This window comes from Rattus rattus, chromosome 1 (genome assembly GCF_011064425.1).
Source record: "Rattus rattus isolate New Zealand chromosome 1, Rrattus_CSIRO_v1, whole genome shotgun sequence".
Lineage (NCBI taxonomy): Eukaryota > Metazoa > Chordata > Mammalia > Rodentia > Muridae > Rattus > Rattus rattus.
The window spans coordinates 51,953,801-51,970,854 of NC_046154.1; the positions used below are offsets into that span (position 1 = coordinate 51,953,801).

General features: G+C 41.7%; 1 protein-coding gene across 3 annotated transcripts in view; it reads right to left on the minus strand.

Moving 5' to 3' along the window:
• Positions 1-1,418: 1,418 nt before the first annotated feature.
• Pde4b (phosphodiesterase 4B) overlaps positions 1,419-17,054 on the minus strand; it is a 535,922-nt gene continuing 520,286 nt past the window's right edge. For all 3 annotated transcript variants that reach the window (XM_032901648.1, XM_032901656.1, XM_032901663.1), the window contains 8 exons: positions 12,685-12,863; positions 11,136-11,234; positions 10,834-10,998; positions 8,968-9,067; positions 7,044-7,198; positions 6,830-6,952; positions 5,982-6,164; positions 1,419-3,709 (listed from right to left, as the gene is read on the minus strand). In XM_032901648.1, the coding sequence (XP_032757539.1) occupies positions 3,344-3,709; positions 5,982-6,164; positions 6,830-6,952; positions 7,044-7,198; positions 8,968-9,067; positions 10,834-10,998; positions 11,136-11,234; positions 12,685-12,863 (1,370 nt within the window). In that variant the 3' untranslated portion in view covers positions 1,419-3,343. The remainder of the gene's footprint in view (positions 3,710-5,981; positions 6,165-6,829; positions 6,953-7,043; positions 7,199-8,967; positions 9,068-10,833; positions 10,999-11,135; positions 11,235-12,684; positions 12,864-17,054) is intronic.

Consider the following 17,054-nt stretch of genomic DNA (forward strand, 5'->3'; position numbering starts at 1 on the left):
TTGGAATTTTGTGCCAATTAAATCCTTTTTCTCCCCCAGCTGTCTTTGTTGGAATGTCTTATCAGCAGGAGACATTGAACTAGGATATATACATGATGGTTCATAGCTGTCTGGAACTCCAGAGACTGCCCCCTTTTTGCCTCTGTAAGCACCAGATATGCATCTAGAGCACAGACATAAATGCAGACAAAACACCCATACTCATAAAATTTAAATAAAAAAGTTTTAAAACGAGAAGAAATTAAGTGAGAAATCAGTGGGAAAAATAAAACTAAGACAGGACCAAACTCATTGCTGAAAAACCTTCACACACAGAACACCATGCTGAGGTCATAGGATTCAGTGACCACTGATGGCTTCAGGCCTGCATGCCTAGGAGACAGGTCACGGCTCTGTCCCTACATTACTGTCACCAGTGGAGAATTAAAAGTCTGATCTGTAGGCCCCTAGGATGAGCCACTTTAGTCAGGGCTCTAGAGGAGAATGGAACCCATCATCATTAAAAACACGTACATTTTCCATGCTAAGGACCCTTCAGTAGAAAACAGAGCAGGGAGCCTTTTTAGGCATAAAACCTTTGTAACCAATTCTGTTTTGTCACGGTATCAGACGATAATGTCTTGTCAGTTCTGGCTAGAACCAAAAGGCAAGCTTTTGAGTTTCTAAAGAAATTCAGTAATTTCCTCTTACTGAGGAATTCATCTAGCACAGACTCTTTCCTGCCCACAGGCCACTTACTTCTCTGTGGCTAAGTTAGTAAGAGCGACCCATTGAGCATTTGTCATCTCCTACGCATGCACACACGCACTCAGGATGACTTATTTTAAAATGATGCCTTTAAGACTTGGTAACATTTAAACAGTTCTTTTTAGAATAGCATAACCTACGATACGAGCAAAGGCATAGACAGATTGCTATGAGGATTTCTATGTGCTCTAAGGGTTGTGGTCTAGGTGACTCTTTTAAACCTTGGATTCCCTGTGTGTCAAATGAATCAACGGGTTTCTCTACATTGAACTAACCGTACTACGATTCTGTGAGTCACTGTGGTAGGTGACACAACCCAGCTGACGATGCCTTTTATTTACCTAACAGATTAAACTCTTCAGAATTCTAGAGAGGTAGAAGGAAATGGTTCAAGACGAACAAAGTGGTTTTGTTTGTTAGTCTTCACCACCCTCCTTCCTGTATCAATGAGCTGGGTGAATAATCTGCTGAGAAGAAAATGAAATGTTCTGAGCCACGGGGCTTTTTGCACACAGAGAATATGAAACTTCACTTGTGATTTGGACGAGCAAAGTGGCTTGTCTTCTTGTGAAGTATGGTAAAGAAGAGGAAGAAGAAGAAGAAAAAATCTAATATATTAAAAAAAATTTTTAATATATTAGAATTGACTACAAAATGAATGGAGCTACAACCTAATTTATTCATGCTTTTGTTTATTCAGCTCATATAAAAGTCTCTTAAGAATGCATTTGAGCACAATATATAATAGTAATAATATTATAACATACATTGTGAGAAACTTTTGAAAACAATATAACGTCCACCTGGAACAACGCAGTGTTACAGACGTAGGAACCCATTGGTCATGCACATTTTGTGCCATTTTCTTTAACTAGTTGTCACAATGCTGAACTGAAGCATGACACATATTTTACAAACTGAAACTGACACCAGGAAGAGGCCTAACAAGTGTTATCAGAAGCTTCACATTTGCATAATTTATGACATCAGTTCACATTCTACGATAAAAATTCACATTGTCTTCTTGTTGCCTTTGATGAATTTGAACACGGCTCCCCTGCTTGTGGGCAGCATGGAGACTAGCTCTGCCAAGTCAGTAGTTCGGGGCTACTCAGTATCATCTGTGAGCAAATGTAGTGTTGTTTTATTAGAACCAAAGCCACAATTAGAGCAGAGCCCAGTGACAACCCAATTCATGCATCCAGAGACTTGGATGGAACACGGGTAAAAAAAAAAAATCAAAACAAAAAACAAAAAACAAAACAAAAAACCTGACATCCCAGTGCTCCTAGCCCCTACCAAACTATACAAAATAAAACCTCAGTATAAACCATTTAGTATCTAATATGATAATCCTGTTTGCAAAACCAGCTCATCAAAGGGTTCGGCAGAATTAGGGACTCAGACAAAGAAAGGGCAGACCTTTGGAACAACGGCCATTCCTGTCCTTAACTTCTAATGGGGCTTCATGTCTCCTTTAAGCATTGTTTGGGATATATAATACACAATACAAAACATTACAAGAAAAGGTTGCAACTCTTAGGCAGAGTTTTCTACACAAATTTAACACCACCATTGGCAGGCAATGTTAGATATATAAATTAATAACTTATAAAACATTACAATATGTACATTATGTAATAAATACATGGTTATAAACAGGAAGAGAGGGAAGTGTTAGTGCAGGGGGTAGTACGAGACAAAGACGGCAGCATTAAATTGAAAACAGTATACTTGGGTGAAGGAGGGGGTGAGAGAGGAGGGACGGCAGGTGGTGTGCAGCTCACAGTGGGGCAGCCACACACATGGGCTTGTATGACTGACCACTCCATAGACTGAGGGCAAACATCACCGCTTCTTCCACAGACCTCCTGGTTTGTTGAGCATGAGTTTAAAGCAAAGCAGAGAGAATTCTCAGGGGGAAAACAGTACTCAAAGCAGGCAAACAGTTAAGTTGCAGGGGCCACTACAGAGTCAGATTGGACAAAGAGAAGGAAGTAGCCTGTGGTTAGAACTGCATCTGTCCCCGTTGGTTTGCAAAAGTTAACTGGAGGAAAGCCAAAGATATTGCCCAAGAAAGAAGGGAAACTGCTCTCTTTCATTTTCTTTTTGTTGTTTTTTTTTTTCCAGAAAGACTCAAAAAAGTTTGTAGAAGGAGGTACTAAACTCTAGATATTCAACAGGCATTTCAAAGACACGAAAACATTTTACAAAAAAGGCACACAGGTTGGCAGACAACAGGATGGGTGAGATTTATAGATGAAGTTGTTAGTGAGTTCAGTCACCTGTCGGGACAGCCCCTCAATACCTATTGCAGAGTAATCTCTCAGCTTTCTGTCCTCTGCTTTCAAGCCATTTAGCTGTGCTGGGAACTGGCTTCTACTACAGCCGCGGGTCTCCGCCAAGCTCGCAGGCAAGGCAAGGCAGCACGGAACTGCTATTTGCTTCACGGCCTTGCATTCTGGCTCCAAACTCAAGTAACTGCAAAGGCCAGGTGGCCTTTGTTTTGTGCAGGCCTTGGCTGTGGTAGGTGGGCCCTACCACTCAGCTGGCATGCTCGTCAAGGATAGAATGTTCATCTCCACACAGAGGGAGATTATGTGTCGATCAGAGACTTGTCTTCTGTGGCAATGTCTATGTCAGTCTCTTCCAGGGAGTCCCTGTTCTCTGGATCGATCACACAAAGTGTCTTTGTGCTGCTGAAATAGTTGGGGCCTTCTCCCTCCTTTTCCGGTCCTTCAGAATCCTCTTCTTCAAGGGTCAGTTCGAACTGAAACTTCTCCATAAGGCCTTGGCAGTCCCTGCTCCTCTCGTCCAGTGGTGGAGAGGGGCTCTGGGGAATCATACTCTGGTACCAGTTCCTGTTATCTTCTAGTGTGTCCAAAATGTCTTGAGCATCAGGCTGAACCAGGTCTGCCCAGGTCTCCCACAATGGATGGACAATGTAGTCGATGAAACCAACCTGGAAGAAAAAGAGGACCACACATCTGTTACTGCATGGGCCCTAGAAAACTAAGCACCCTCTCATGGTTTCTATATAAAGGGAGAAGGGGACTGAAAGGGACCAATAGTAAGAGGTTGTTTATTGGATTGCTTGCTATATGGTAGGCCTGGGGTTGTATACAATATGTGCAAACACCTCTTAATCCTGCAAAGTATTGTTGCCTGCTGTTTACAAAGGAAAAAACTGAGAATCTTGGAGACCAAACATGGTACATAGATTAGCTTGGAGGTGGCAGATGTGGGCCTTAGTCTGGCTTTGTCTGGCTCCAAAGCTTCTGTTCATCTCATTGCAGCAGTCTTTCCTTTCACATCTGCCAGCTAGGTCTGGATGTAACTGGGAATAACTTTGTCACTATTGGATTCTGTGAGTCATTCATTCCCTGAAGGAAGCCCCAAGTCTGAAGTGTTCTGATTCAATATTCTCTCCCTGATAACTATTAAATATGTCACCATGCCAAGATGACCGGAGCTGGCCCTCTACTATTCTGGAGCTTCTCAAGCCTTTGCCTTGTAGAGGACTATTTAAAATAATAATAAAATACTTGAAAACAATTGAAACCCTAAACAAACAAATATCCCCAGTGTGGATACCGCTGCTATTGTTTAAGATCCACAGTGTGTGTGCAGCTATTTCCATCAGGAGAAAGAAGGAAAATAAAAACAAGTAAACAGTTCCTCTTGCCTGTGTGCAAGAGCACAAATCAAGGCTGTGGCTCTGTTGTGGCTTACACAGGGGCTATGCATCCTGCAGGAGTTAGCTAAGTGGCCTCAAACTGACCTCCTCACTGTCAGACAAACAGGAAACATTGGGGATTGGGCAGGTAAAGAGAATAGGCACCAATGAATGAGGGAATGGAATTCCCCTGTCAGAATAAGGGTGGGGCCGGAGGGAGAGATGCTGAGTTGGGATCAAAGGGGAGAGGACCTAGGGTCTTTGGGGACATTAATGTTTTATCTTTTCACTCTGCCGGAAACCTTTCTCTATCAGTATTCTGGTATATGGCCAGTCATTTAATATATTCAAATTAAGTAAACAAGAACTTTGGTCATATGTGAGATTTTTGCCCTACCTCACCCCATGTGTGTGTGTGTATGTGCATGTGTGTACATGTATCTATATGTATGTGTGTCTATGTGTATGTGTGTCTATGTGTATTGGTGTATTGTATGTATGTGTGTGTGTGTGTGTGTGTGTGTGTGTGTGATGTGTGCCCATGTATGCACATATTATGCCTTTTAATGGTTCTTTTCCAACTTAATGAGCAAGACTCATACGAAAGCCAGGGCAGATGTGATCTGCACTAGTTACAGGAATTTGGCTGGATGATTCAGATTACTTAGTTCCTACCCACTCATTTTTTCTCTTATCTCTTTATATATGGTTTAAAGGATTTTAGAGACCATTTTCAAAGTGCTTTCCAGGGACTAGAAAAAAAGCCTACAGCAACAGACAAACATGTGTGACATCACACAGCACAGTCATTTAATTTCTTCACTTTATTTGCTTTTAGTAGAAAAAACTGAAGCCTAAACTAAAGCCTTTCATGGAAGATCATTACTAGTTGTTTATTCCCTGGAACCTTGGATGAGAAAACCCCAAATACTAAGAACTCCTAGTTAGAAGCTGTCTTTCCAGATCAAGTATATGATGTTCAGCAGTGGGGATGAAGGCAACATGGCAATTGGGGAGACCTGTCCACATGACAGAGAAGACAACTGGGTCACTAAGAGGTTGACAAACGGGACCAAGAGAACAGCTGTTTGCTTGCTGGCTGGCTTGTTTTGCCTCACATTGTGAAGATACTTTAGCCACATTGCAAAAAATGGGACTTCTTCTCATCTTTGGTGATGGTGACATTGTGCTTGACTAAGGAGAGCAACAGATATGCGGAGAGCTCGTGGATGGAGAAGGGATGAGGAGAAATCTAGGTAGGCAGATGGAAGTACAGGTGCTCAGGCATCCATCGAATCTAATAAGGTCCTAGGTAACTGAACACTTGGCTTAATGCCCTGCCTGAGAGACCGTGCATGGAGAAAGCAAAGAAATGATACAGATGATGGAATTAAATGTATAGTTGCTTCTTTATCATTTCACAGACATTCACATGCATGAAACACACACACACACACACACACACACACACACACAGAGGCTAAAAGAAAGGAACTCTCCAGTTCTACTATTGGTAGAGCTCATACAAACATTGAAAAAAAAATCTCAGTGTAGATACCTGGGACTTTTCCACAGAAGCTGTGTGTTTATCACACATTGGGCTAATCTCCATTCCCCTCTCCCGTTCTTTGTCTCCCTGCTGGAAAAACTCCTCCATGATGCGGTCAGTCCATTGCCGATACAATTCCAAGGACTTGGTAGGGTTGCTCAGGTCTGCACAGTGTACCATGTTGCGAAGAACCTGAAATGATCAAGTTTTGGAAAATCCCATAAAATTACACATAAATGCCACCAGAACATCTTCTCCCTCTCATTCCAGTACACTTTGTACCGAGAACATTTTAGTTGAATACAATTAAGATACACCCATCAAAAGAGCAGTATTTCAATGGTCTTCACCAGGTTTGGTTATTTACCATTAGAGCCACAAAAAAGAAAGTGTGTATATTTTCCTAGACGGATGGATTTTTGAGTTTAAAAACTGGAGGAGGTATCAGAAGTCAAAATTTGCTAACATTTTTTTCCTTAGTTTGGAAAGAATGCAAAGTAGTTACTTCTAGATTTTTCCATGGGTAGAAGAACAGCTGATGGCAGTTTGTTTAGTAAAATCAGACCTAACAAAGTTGCAGTTGGTGGGACCTGTATTCAAATGTGAGCTTTGAGGAGCAATATTCACATATCCCCTACCACAAATAGACATTGCAACCCAATTTTAGAACTAAACAAGTCAATGAATACACTATTTCTTACTTCACAAATGAAACAATAAATCTATTTTCTTGACTTGTTTAAAAAATATGCCCAAAGGTTTAGTAGTAACCTAGGCCATGCAATTAACCAAATTTCTATTTTCTTTTTCTAAATACTGCTTGGTTTTGTTTACTTTGGCTTTGCATCATCTCATACCTGTATCCGGTCAGTATAGTTGTCCAGGAGGAGAACACCGGAGCTTGTCACCTTTTTGGTTTCTACCATCGTTTTAAGGTCAGCCAGGAGGCTCATGTGCTTGGACATATCAGTTGCTAACACCTTGGGTAAAGACAGAATTAAAACTCTTAATCAAGTCAGTCTATAAGAGAAAATGGCAAATGTAGGTAAGGGATGCAGGCTGGCACCTCACCATGTCAATCACCATTTTCCTGAGTGTCTGGCGTTGCTTCTTGGTAAGATTCTGAAAGATGTCGCAGTGTTCCTCTTGAAGGAGTTTGAATCCCACAGCGAGGTGATGGTTTTCCAGCACAGATTCGTCATTATACATCAAAGCAAGTTCGGAATCTAATAAAGAAAAATGATGACCATAAGAATATAATACGATTGTATAATGCAAACACTGGCATTGCTTCGATGTGGAATTTGATCTAGCTCATTTTAAATTATTTCAGGAGCCATCATCCACGGGTCATTACGTCCTAGGGAAGCAGAGCAATAGATGATTCCCAGAGATCTTACAACACTTTTCTCTTTCATATGAGATGAAGAATTTAACATTAGATAAACTGTGTTTCCTTCTCAGCTTACAATTTCCTTTAAGTCTTCGTGAATTTTGTGTTTTGAAAAGGAATTAAATGAAAACACAGATGCGTTATCAAATGCATTAAGATTTTCACATTATGTTCACTTTCATAATGCTTCCCAGCCTCTGTCAGTTGTGAGTTTAGATCTTCAAAAAAAGATGATGTGTTGGCATAAAACATTATTTTAATTCAATAATGTAGCTTTTGGAGGTTTGTATAAATATGGCAACTAAGCATGAATTTTTTTTAAATAATGTTGATGTTAGATTTTCCTTTTTTTCTGGGTTTCTATACCAGAAACTGTAATGGCTGGGCACCCAAACTACAACTTCCACTCTGCTTTATCGACATTTTGTCTGACACAGCTTTGTACCCAGGTCGATGGTCATCAGACTCACAAACAACTGACACAGAATGTGCCAACTACACACTAGCGCTCTCATAGAGCATAGCTTTCTCCGAAGTAACTTAAGCCCTCTTGTTCTATTAACCCCGTGGCCAAGGGTGCAGATTTACAAACATGGTTTATAAGTCTCAGTACTGTAAGTAGCTACATTTCCCTTGAGAAACACACTCTCAGCATGCAAAATTGACTAAACTAAGCCATGCAAGGAGGCAGGTACCTAAAGTTTATGTCATTGATGTTTCTAAAATACAAGAACAAGATATCAAAACTGAAAAAGAAAACCAGTGTTCCCCAAGATTAGGATCTGCAGCTATTTTAAAGATAAAGACAAGGGCAAACAACTGAAGGTCTCTTCTAGCAGGAAGCTCAGACAGTACTTTTATAAAATTGCCTGTACTAGATGTCAGTCATGATCATAATGAGATAATTAATATTGTCAAAAGAAAATGAACATAGAGATGAGGCATTAACTGAGACAATGAATGAATTCTGTATAGCATGAAAATCAAGTGTTTTGAGTATGATAAAGCCCTGGGGATAGCTTCAGATCCTGAGGCTGGTCAAACTACATCCTTCCATGCTTCTCCACAGTCAGCAGTCAAAGCCGTGCAGTTGGATAAAAATGTGTAGGCCTTTAATGACCCTTCCCTTGAACTGTAGGGACTTACTCCAGTGTTCCTTGAGGAGTATTACTTCTATATGAAGGCTGGTATTCTCAGGGCTAGCATCTCTGCCTATCATCCAGGATAGAGGGGCATGCATTGGTTTACTATGTTCATGTATGTCAGTTTCACAAAAGTCTGCGAATCACTAACGAATACCCAAGCTTTCCTGGTCTTGCCAGGCCGCTCCAAATCTTTTACTCTTTTTCCATAGTGTGTTTTTCCGAACTTTGGAGCTTTGTTTTTATGGCTTGCCCCTGACCCTCTCCAAGTTCTCCATGCACCTCAAACACTGTGTTGACAAGCTGGACACAGTATCCAGGAAAGGCCTGAGCAATTTCCATGGAAGGGAAGGATTACCTCATTATTGTCCTGGTTATTACCCATAATGAAAACATTAGGAGGAAAAGGCTGCAGCAAATCACAGAATAATCTGGAATAACTGTGCAGTGGTGAACTCACTTGTATTGATGAGAAACTGATTGGAGACTCCAGGATGATCAACATCATGGATGGCAGCTGCAAAAATGGCAGCCAGGATTTCCAGGTCTGTGAAGACAGCCTGTGGGTTCAAAGGAGCCCATTAACTCCACATCCAACGTACCTGTCTCACTCTTCAGTTTCATCTCGTTCACATACCACACTTTACTCTTGTTGGGAGGGCACTGTTGATTTTTATGAGAGCTCAGGATATTGATTGAATCAAGCATAAGACTCTTTATCACTATAAAATCTCTGATGTGAGAAGGATGAGGGCCAGAGCTCATCCCACATTGAGTCCATAGGCTGAGGTTTGGGTAAGTCATGAGCGCAGTGTTGATGGTGTGTGTGGATGTCTGTAGTTGGTGTCTGGGATTTATGGCAGTATGATGCTTATGTAATGCAGCCTGTGCTAGTCAGAGAAGCAAGTCATACTGCTCTGGGAACATGGAACGTAGTAACCTTCATACCCAGGCAGGCTAAGTTAATAGGGGTGGAATGGGCTAAACTCCAGCCTTGGGAGGCAAGTGATAAAATGTTTGCCAAAGTTTATTTTAGAGTGAGGTCATAGGCTGTCATATATTTAGTAATTCATCTGCATACCCAGTGCATGTTTACGGCAGGCTAGAGTTGAGAACATTTCTAACAAACAAAGCCTAGTGTCATACTGCTTCATTCCTTCACACTGTCATGCAGACCTCCCTCCCTGTCCTCTTCCTTCCCCATGTACAGTGATTTCAATCTTGTTCTTATTAGGCACACAATGCCACTGGTTCTTTAGCCTCTTTGAAGATACAACGTTTCTGTTCATTCAAATGTTGGCTCACTTTCTACCTCCTCCCCGAAACACCAATCCTATTATATATCAAACATTCGACACTCCTTTTCTAAGTCTGTTACACTCGTAGCCAATTTAGAGCCAAACAATAGTTATGTATAACACTAGGTGAATAGTGACACCTGACTTCACAAGTGTAAAAGCAATACTGTTTTTTTTCCTTTAGGAGGATTAAATACCCTTACCTCCATCTCACATTAGCAAGTTTTCTTAGATTGCTTGTCTCAGATCATATGAAAGTCAAGTAAAGAGTTTAATCTTTCTCCAACTCCCAAACTGGGTCTGCCAAGGTGCCTGGCCAGTCTTATCCAGCAGCAGGCATTTTGAATGTACCTAGTTACTCACTATTGCCATCTGCCCAGTGGTGGCATGGCTGGGCACATTACTAATTATGGTAGCTCATGAGAAATCTTGAACTACAAGGGAAAGAGTCATAGCCATCTCCACAAAGGTTTTAGGGAGCAGTTTTTCTTAGCTTCTACTTATTAACCCGTCTGTTCTTGATTTTCAGTTACTACTTTGAATTTCTAGGAAAACAAATCTATAGATGTTTATCCCTAACAGAGACTGCACAGAACATTTCATATAACATATACAGCATATCCTCCTCAGGGCCTGGAGTGAGTACATATTGGGCAATTCGGATGATTACATACAGTGTATAGGTACTGTATGACAGACACTAAAGAAGATGCCTTGAGATACAGTGTATCCCTTACTAGGAATATGATGAAAATAAATCATGGGTCTAATTCATCATCTGATAATTAAATAACTTTCAGATGGCAAAGATGAAAAAAGGAACATTACACTGGTACTGGAAAATGAGGAAAGCAGACGTGTTACCTATTTCCATAAGCAACCCAAATTGCTGAATGCCATAGCTACCAACGAAGTGGTCCAAGTACCTAGGGTCCTTCTATCGCATCGTTTCTCTAAAGGTACCATGCATGTGTGGTACTTTTAAAAAGAGGATGGGTGGGTATGCAAAACAGACTTTGACTACTCACATCCAGTGCTGGCGTGGAGAGGAGAACGTGCGTTGACTGGGCCACGTCAGCAGCGTGCAGGCTGTTGTGATATGCCACATCAGAATGGTAATGGTCTTCTAAAGTCATCATGTAGGTGACAAAGGTGTCAGAGGAGATTTTAAACGTCTTTAGAAGGTCTCTTTCCTATGTAGAAAAATGGATTAGGGCATGAATAAGTAAAGGTCCAAAACTGGAGAGAAGGTGACAGCAAAAGTCACATGCAGTGTAAAATATAAAGAGCTCTGCTCCCAGATAACCGGTGTTTGCTCCGTCTGTCTCACCTGGAATATGGCATACATGATGCATGTGAGGGGCCGATTATGGGAGTACCCAGCCACATTGAAGATGTTAAGGCCCCATTTGTTCAGGTCTTCCAGCTCCTGCAAATCAAAATGAGAGAAATTTTAAGAATAATATTTTTTAATGTTGTAAAATAAAATATTTTATAAGATTTTATTTGGGAGAAATTAGCTGCCGAGTCTTTCATGCATTTGTTTATAGAGTCCTGGTTGCGTAAGAATCCTAGAATGGGGACTGGCTGGACATCCTCTTCGTGATAACTATGGGCTTCTGCACATTATGTAACAAGCCAAGTATGTTTGCATTTATAACGTGAGTGGCAGGCCTATACGTGACAAACCTCCATCTTCATCTGATGCTGCTTTCAAAGGCAGCTCCAGTGAGCACAGGCTTCTGGTCCTGTTCCCCTGTCTCCTTTGCTACTCATTGGCCCATTAGCGACAGCCTTTGCTCATTATCCCTGAAGTCAAATCAGAGTGACTGGGCTGCCAGAGGAGTGAATCGAACTCAACCCTAACTCAGCATAGCAGGTCTCTAAGACTGCTTGGTGTGGGTAATAACTTAGAGTCGATGGGCCACCCACAGACGCGGAAGGGACACCATTCAGACCTTTGCTGTGGTGGTATTCCAAAAATTATCTGCTGAGGGGAGCAACTTATTTCAATTTGAAACACTGGCCCGAGGCTTGGCTCAGTGTTTCATCAACTTTCCTCTGGTGGTAGTTTTCAGAAGGCCTCATGGAAGAAGTTTTGCTCCAAGGAAGCTCACTTCATCCTTTGATCGGGCTGCAAGGAGCTTAGCAGCCAGTGTCTGTGCAGCCTCCTACAGGAGTAATGAACATTTCAGTACCCTCCTCCACGACTGGGGTGGGGCTTAGTGGTCAGCAGTGTCATGGGCTCTTCATGCTCTCCCTAGCCCTGCCAGTCAGGGCAGACTTTCTCCCTTTGTCCTCTGGGGTAACGCAGCCCAGCCTGCCAGTTTTCTGTGTCCTCCCCAGCAGAATGTTCTATCCACAAGGAACTCTGCATTCCTGAGAACTGAGCCTATATTCAGGACAAAGGAACAGCCTTTTGGTATAGAAGGACTTTGGTCAGGTGCTCCATCTGTGAACAAAGAGGCTACATCGGCTTCTACATCATAAAACTCAGTGACAAAGCATATGTGATCCTCATTTTCTAAATGATGGATGGTGCGTGCGTGTGTGTGTGTGTGTGTGTGTGTGCGTGTGTGTGTGTGTGTCTGCATGCATGTGTGCATGTGTGAGTGCTTGCATGTGTATGTGCATTTGTGTGAGTGTGTGCATGTCTGTGTGAGTGTGTGTATATGTGTGTATATGTGTGAGAGTCTGTATGTGCATGTGTGAGTGTGTGCATGTGTGTGAGTGTGTGTGCATGTGTGTGAGTGTGTATATGTGTGAGAGTCTGTATGTGCATGTGTGAGTGTGTGCATGTGTGTGAGTGTGTGTGCATGTGTGTAAGTGTGCAAGTGTGCATGGAGAGCTGCATGCACATGTGCCCAGCTCATTCTCACCTTGGCTAGATGATCCTCATTTTCCGTGTTGACTCCAAAGCGTGAGATACTTGTGTTGTTCAGGCTTGAGCTGTGCATCAGTTTCTTCACTCCACTTATCTGGGTCATGAGCTGCTGCTTCTTCTTCTTCTCCCTGTCCTTCTGGGTGGGAGATGGGATTTCCACATCATTCTGCTTGTCTGCAACAGAACAGTGAACATGCTTTTGAGCACACGTGTGCCAGGGTGCATACAGCAGTATTCAGAACAACCTGAACCCTGTGTAATGGGGCTTAAATTTCACAAAGAACTTCTGTAGCATGACCTCATTGGATCTGCAGATGGGCCTGTGAAGCAGGTGGGAGACATAGGAGTTGTTCCAAGTTACTGCCAAAGCAAACTGAGTGGCAGAGATAAGACCCAAACCCCATCTTCTGTTTTCAGTGTAACCCAAAATTACAATCATATTTTCAAAGTGGAGTATCAATATTTGTATAGAAAATTTTTGTTAAAGTGAGTGACATATTTTTGCATTTAAAATGTGTATTAGTGGACACAGTGAGGTGGGTCTGTAGTCCCTGCACTGGGGAGGCAGAGGCAGGAGGACAAAGGACAGACCCGCGTAATGAATTTGAGTCTAGTCTAGGCTACGTGGAACTCATCTTAAAACAAATGGGAACAAAAAGTTCATTGTAAAAGACAGTCCAGTTTAACAAAAGCAAACTATGCTATGCTCATTTTATTATATTTCATATTCCTTTTTATGTGAAAACATCATATGAATTCAATTAGGCTTGGTTTAAATAAGAATATATATGTTAGAAAAATAAATGGCTTCATAACCTTCAAGTAATTATTTTAAAGCTTTGGTTCATTACCATCTGGGGTTTGCGGGGAAGATTATAATTTGATTTTCTTCATGTTTTCTACCTATTAATTTTTCTACCAAATAATAAGGCCTCTTATCCATAATGGGCATTTTAGTTCCTAATATGTTTATGGTTATTAACTGTTGATAATCTCAGTTAGTTTTCCTCTAGATTTCCAAGGTAACAGCAGAGCTAGTGTCAGTATAAATGAATACCTAGACGCATGCAAAATCTTTCCTGAATATTCCTACTACCTACTAACTATCAAAAACTGTATTTCCCTTTGCAGGGAATTCTGAGTGGTTGTGACGGAGTATTACCTCTGCCTTGCTACAGGGACAGCTGTGGGGGACACAAAGGTCATGACAGGTTTTATTGCTGACCCAATCCTTCCTTGGACTAAGTGACACCACGGCTGAAAGAGTTAATGCGGCTCTCAGAAGTACCCATGTTTATCTGTGCTTGTCACAGTGAAAATCAGCACAGCAACAACGCCCCCAGTTGAGAATGGCCCGCTTCCAGATGACACGCTGGGACAGGGCTGATTTGCTGTCAGACTCCTGCAGATGATGGCATACTCATGTGTCCTCCTCGGGGACATCTGACTGCTAACAAGCCCTGGAGACATTCCGTCAAAGCAAAGCACGTACAGCAAGACAGGGCCGGCTCCATGCCTAGCCTTCACCTGGCTGTAGCATTTTTCATACCAGCGTTCCTGAAAGGCCTCTAGGAGCTCACAAGTCTTTAACTTTTGATTACAGAATTTTAGTCACTTCAATTAATTTAGGGGTTTTGAATGTATTTGGTGTCAAATGGCCCTGAAAAAAAACCCCACAAATGTATGAGCCACACCCAAATCAATCTATCTATCTATCTATCTATCTATCTATCTATCTATCTATCTATCTATCTAAATTGTCCCTGCTGTCTGTGATCTAGATTTGGGAACAAATAACAACCCCACACTCATTTCTCAGATGAAGTCATCAATTTGCCCAATCTCAAAGGACAACCTAGTTAACAGGATATTTATCCTGCAATTCCTTTGTACATAGTGATTTAATAGCCCAGAGCCCAGGCCTCAGGGTTCCTGTTAAAAATCTTTTTCCAGTCTCTGGTGTGGACAGTATATGTCATTTTAACTTTGAAATTCCCCTTCTTTCTGTCACTTCGTGGCTCATAGCTACCACTTTCTGCTAAAATGAAAGCCCTTGCTTTTCCCAACCACTGTTCTTCACATTTGGTTTAAAAGGTTGTTGGGTTCCCCAGTGTCTCTGCAGATTTAAGCATCTCTGGTAGGACTGGCAGCTTTTCTGGTTTGGGTTAATTAGAGGTTCCCTGCACCAGTGAGTAATTGAGCAGAACAACTGCTGGGCCTGGAACATGGCAATGAAGAAGGGCATTATACACCAGGGTACCGGCGACATTCATGGGTGTTCCCCTACGCAATCTCTGGAACAAGCACTAGGCTTCCCTGGTAAGCAATTAGCCAGATTCCTAGGGAAACAACCTGAATCAGAGACTCAAAAAAAAAAAAAAAAAAAAGCAGAAAACAAAAAACATAAAAAAAAAAAACCAAAAAAAAACCCCTCAGTGGACCTTAGACACTGTGGGCTACTTCAAAGCAAGTATGTAAGCAATCACAAAACAAAACAAAAACAAAAAAAAAACAAAAAAACAAACAAACAAACAAAAAAACAAAAACCACACACACACATGAGAACGAGAACTGGTCTTAATCAGACACCGTTAGTGGCACAATTTGATGGATTTTGCTTGCTAGAACCTGTGATCGTGACAATTCTAAATGTCTTTCCTTCGAGCTTTAAAATTTCTAGCAGGATGTTGACTACATTAAAAATTTTTTTCTTTACCTGTAAAAATACTGACTAGCTTTTAATATAACATGCAAAGAGCTTTGTTTTATATTTGTGGTCTGCACCGACGCCCTTTTTACTTCTGAGATTAGTAAATTAGAATTTACTTCTGAAATTCCACTTTTCCCAGCAGGGTGAAATCCACTATTAAATAGCACCATTAGTACGTGCCTAGATAGGTCCATGACTTAGTGCCTGGCTCTCCGCATCCCACCTAAACACTGTCTTTTCAGATGGGAAAGCCCACAAGTTTCACAGATGAGTCGGTTAGGAGATACCCTTTCTTTCTCTTGGGCAGGTTTTAACACTCCCCTGCTCTTGCTGAGATGCTGATTTTAAGTATAATGTCAACTGAGATTGTCATCTCTGTGTGTTCTGCAATGACTGTTATTTTCAGAACAAAGCCTTTTATATACCAAGAAATTGTTAACCCTTCATTTTTAGTTCCAACCATCCTGATTTCTACAGAAAGAAATTTCTAAGCTAGTATCCACATCACACTCTTAAAGAGGATTCCGCTCCTTGTGCTCTTATGAATTTCGATAAAGGATGGTATCTGGTGTTTATTTCTAAAAGCCTAAAGAGTTAATAATTCTGGCTCTGAAAAATATTAGTCAAGTGACTTTAGATTGGTTATTCATCCTTCTCTACTTCACTTCTGTTTCCTGTATAATGGGGAAATTGTGTCACGAGGCCCTTAAAGACCACTACAGATATGACAGTTTATGGGGAGGCCTTGAGGTCCTCCAGGGACACCCGCCTCTTCCTAAGACAGGGCTAAGAGTTCCCTGCTCTGCACCTGTAGTTCAAGCTTTGATTGTCCAAATTGCAAGTCTGGTGCTTATTTCAGAGGGGTCACGTGTGTCTCAGGGAAGCTGCCTGTGACAGACTCACAGAAAGAGCTGAAGGGCTGCAATTCTCCTGGGGTTCCCATATTTCAGGTGAGGAACCTGGTGCCTCCTATGTGTCTTGATCTTTTTTTCTGTGTTTAAGAACCTTCTGTTTCTTGGCCTGCTTTTGTTTGCCAAGTACACTTTCAAGGGCACACACACACACACACCACCCTTCTAATACTGATACTGAGGGAAGTTAGCACTGAGTTCGCTCCAGTTGTTAGTTCCTGTCAAGTGTCCTGAAAACACTTCCCAGCTTATGAACAATAATTGAATGCTTCATGAACCAAGGTATGAATCTGAGACAGCGTGAGGAGGATTTCTGTGTTGAGAGATAATGGGGAAAGCCAAGGGAAGAAAAGGATTGGTGATTGTGGCTTCCCTTTGTTTCTATTCCAGCCAACAGTGGAAAACTAGTATCTGTGAAAATTCCTCTCCTTTGTTCTCTGGGAAACATTGTTGCAACTGAGCTGGGAACAGCAGATGCTGGACGACACCCACACAGGGCAGGACCCAGGAGGATGGTCTCTGCATGCTAATCTGCAGTTCGTGGGTCTGCTGGATGACCAAGGGCTGCACAGCACTGCTGCACTGACCACTGCTGCATGGGCGGTTACTGAGAAAGCTGGTTGATACCATGTTAGGAGAAACAGCTTTGGAGGGAAAGATATAGAACCAATTTTTAAAACAGAGCTGCAGGCATACTGTGCTCCATAAGATACCACGGCAAATGCTCATTTACTAAGGGGCTGT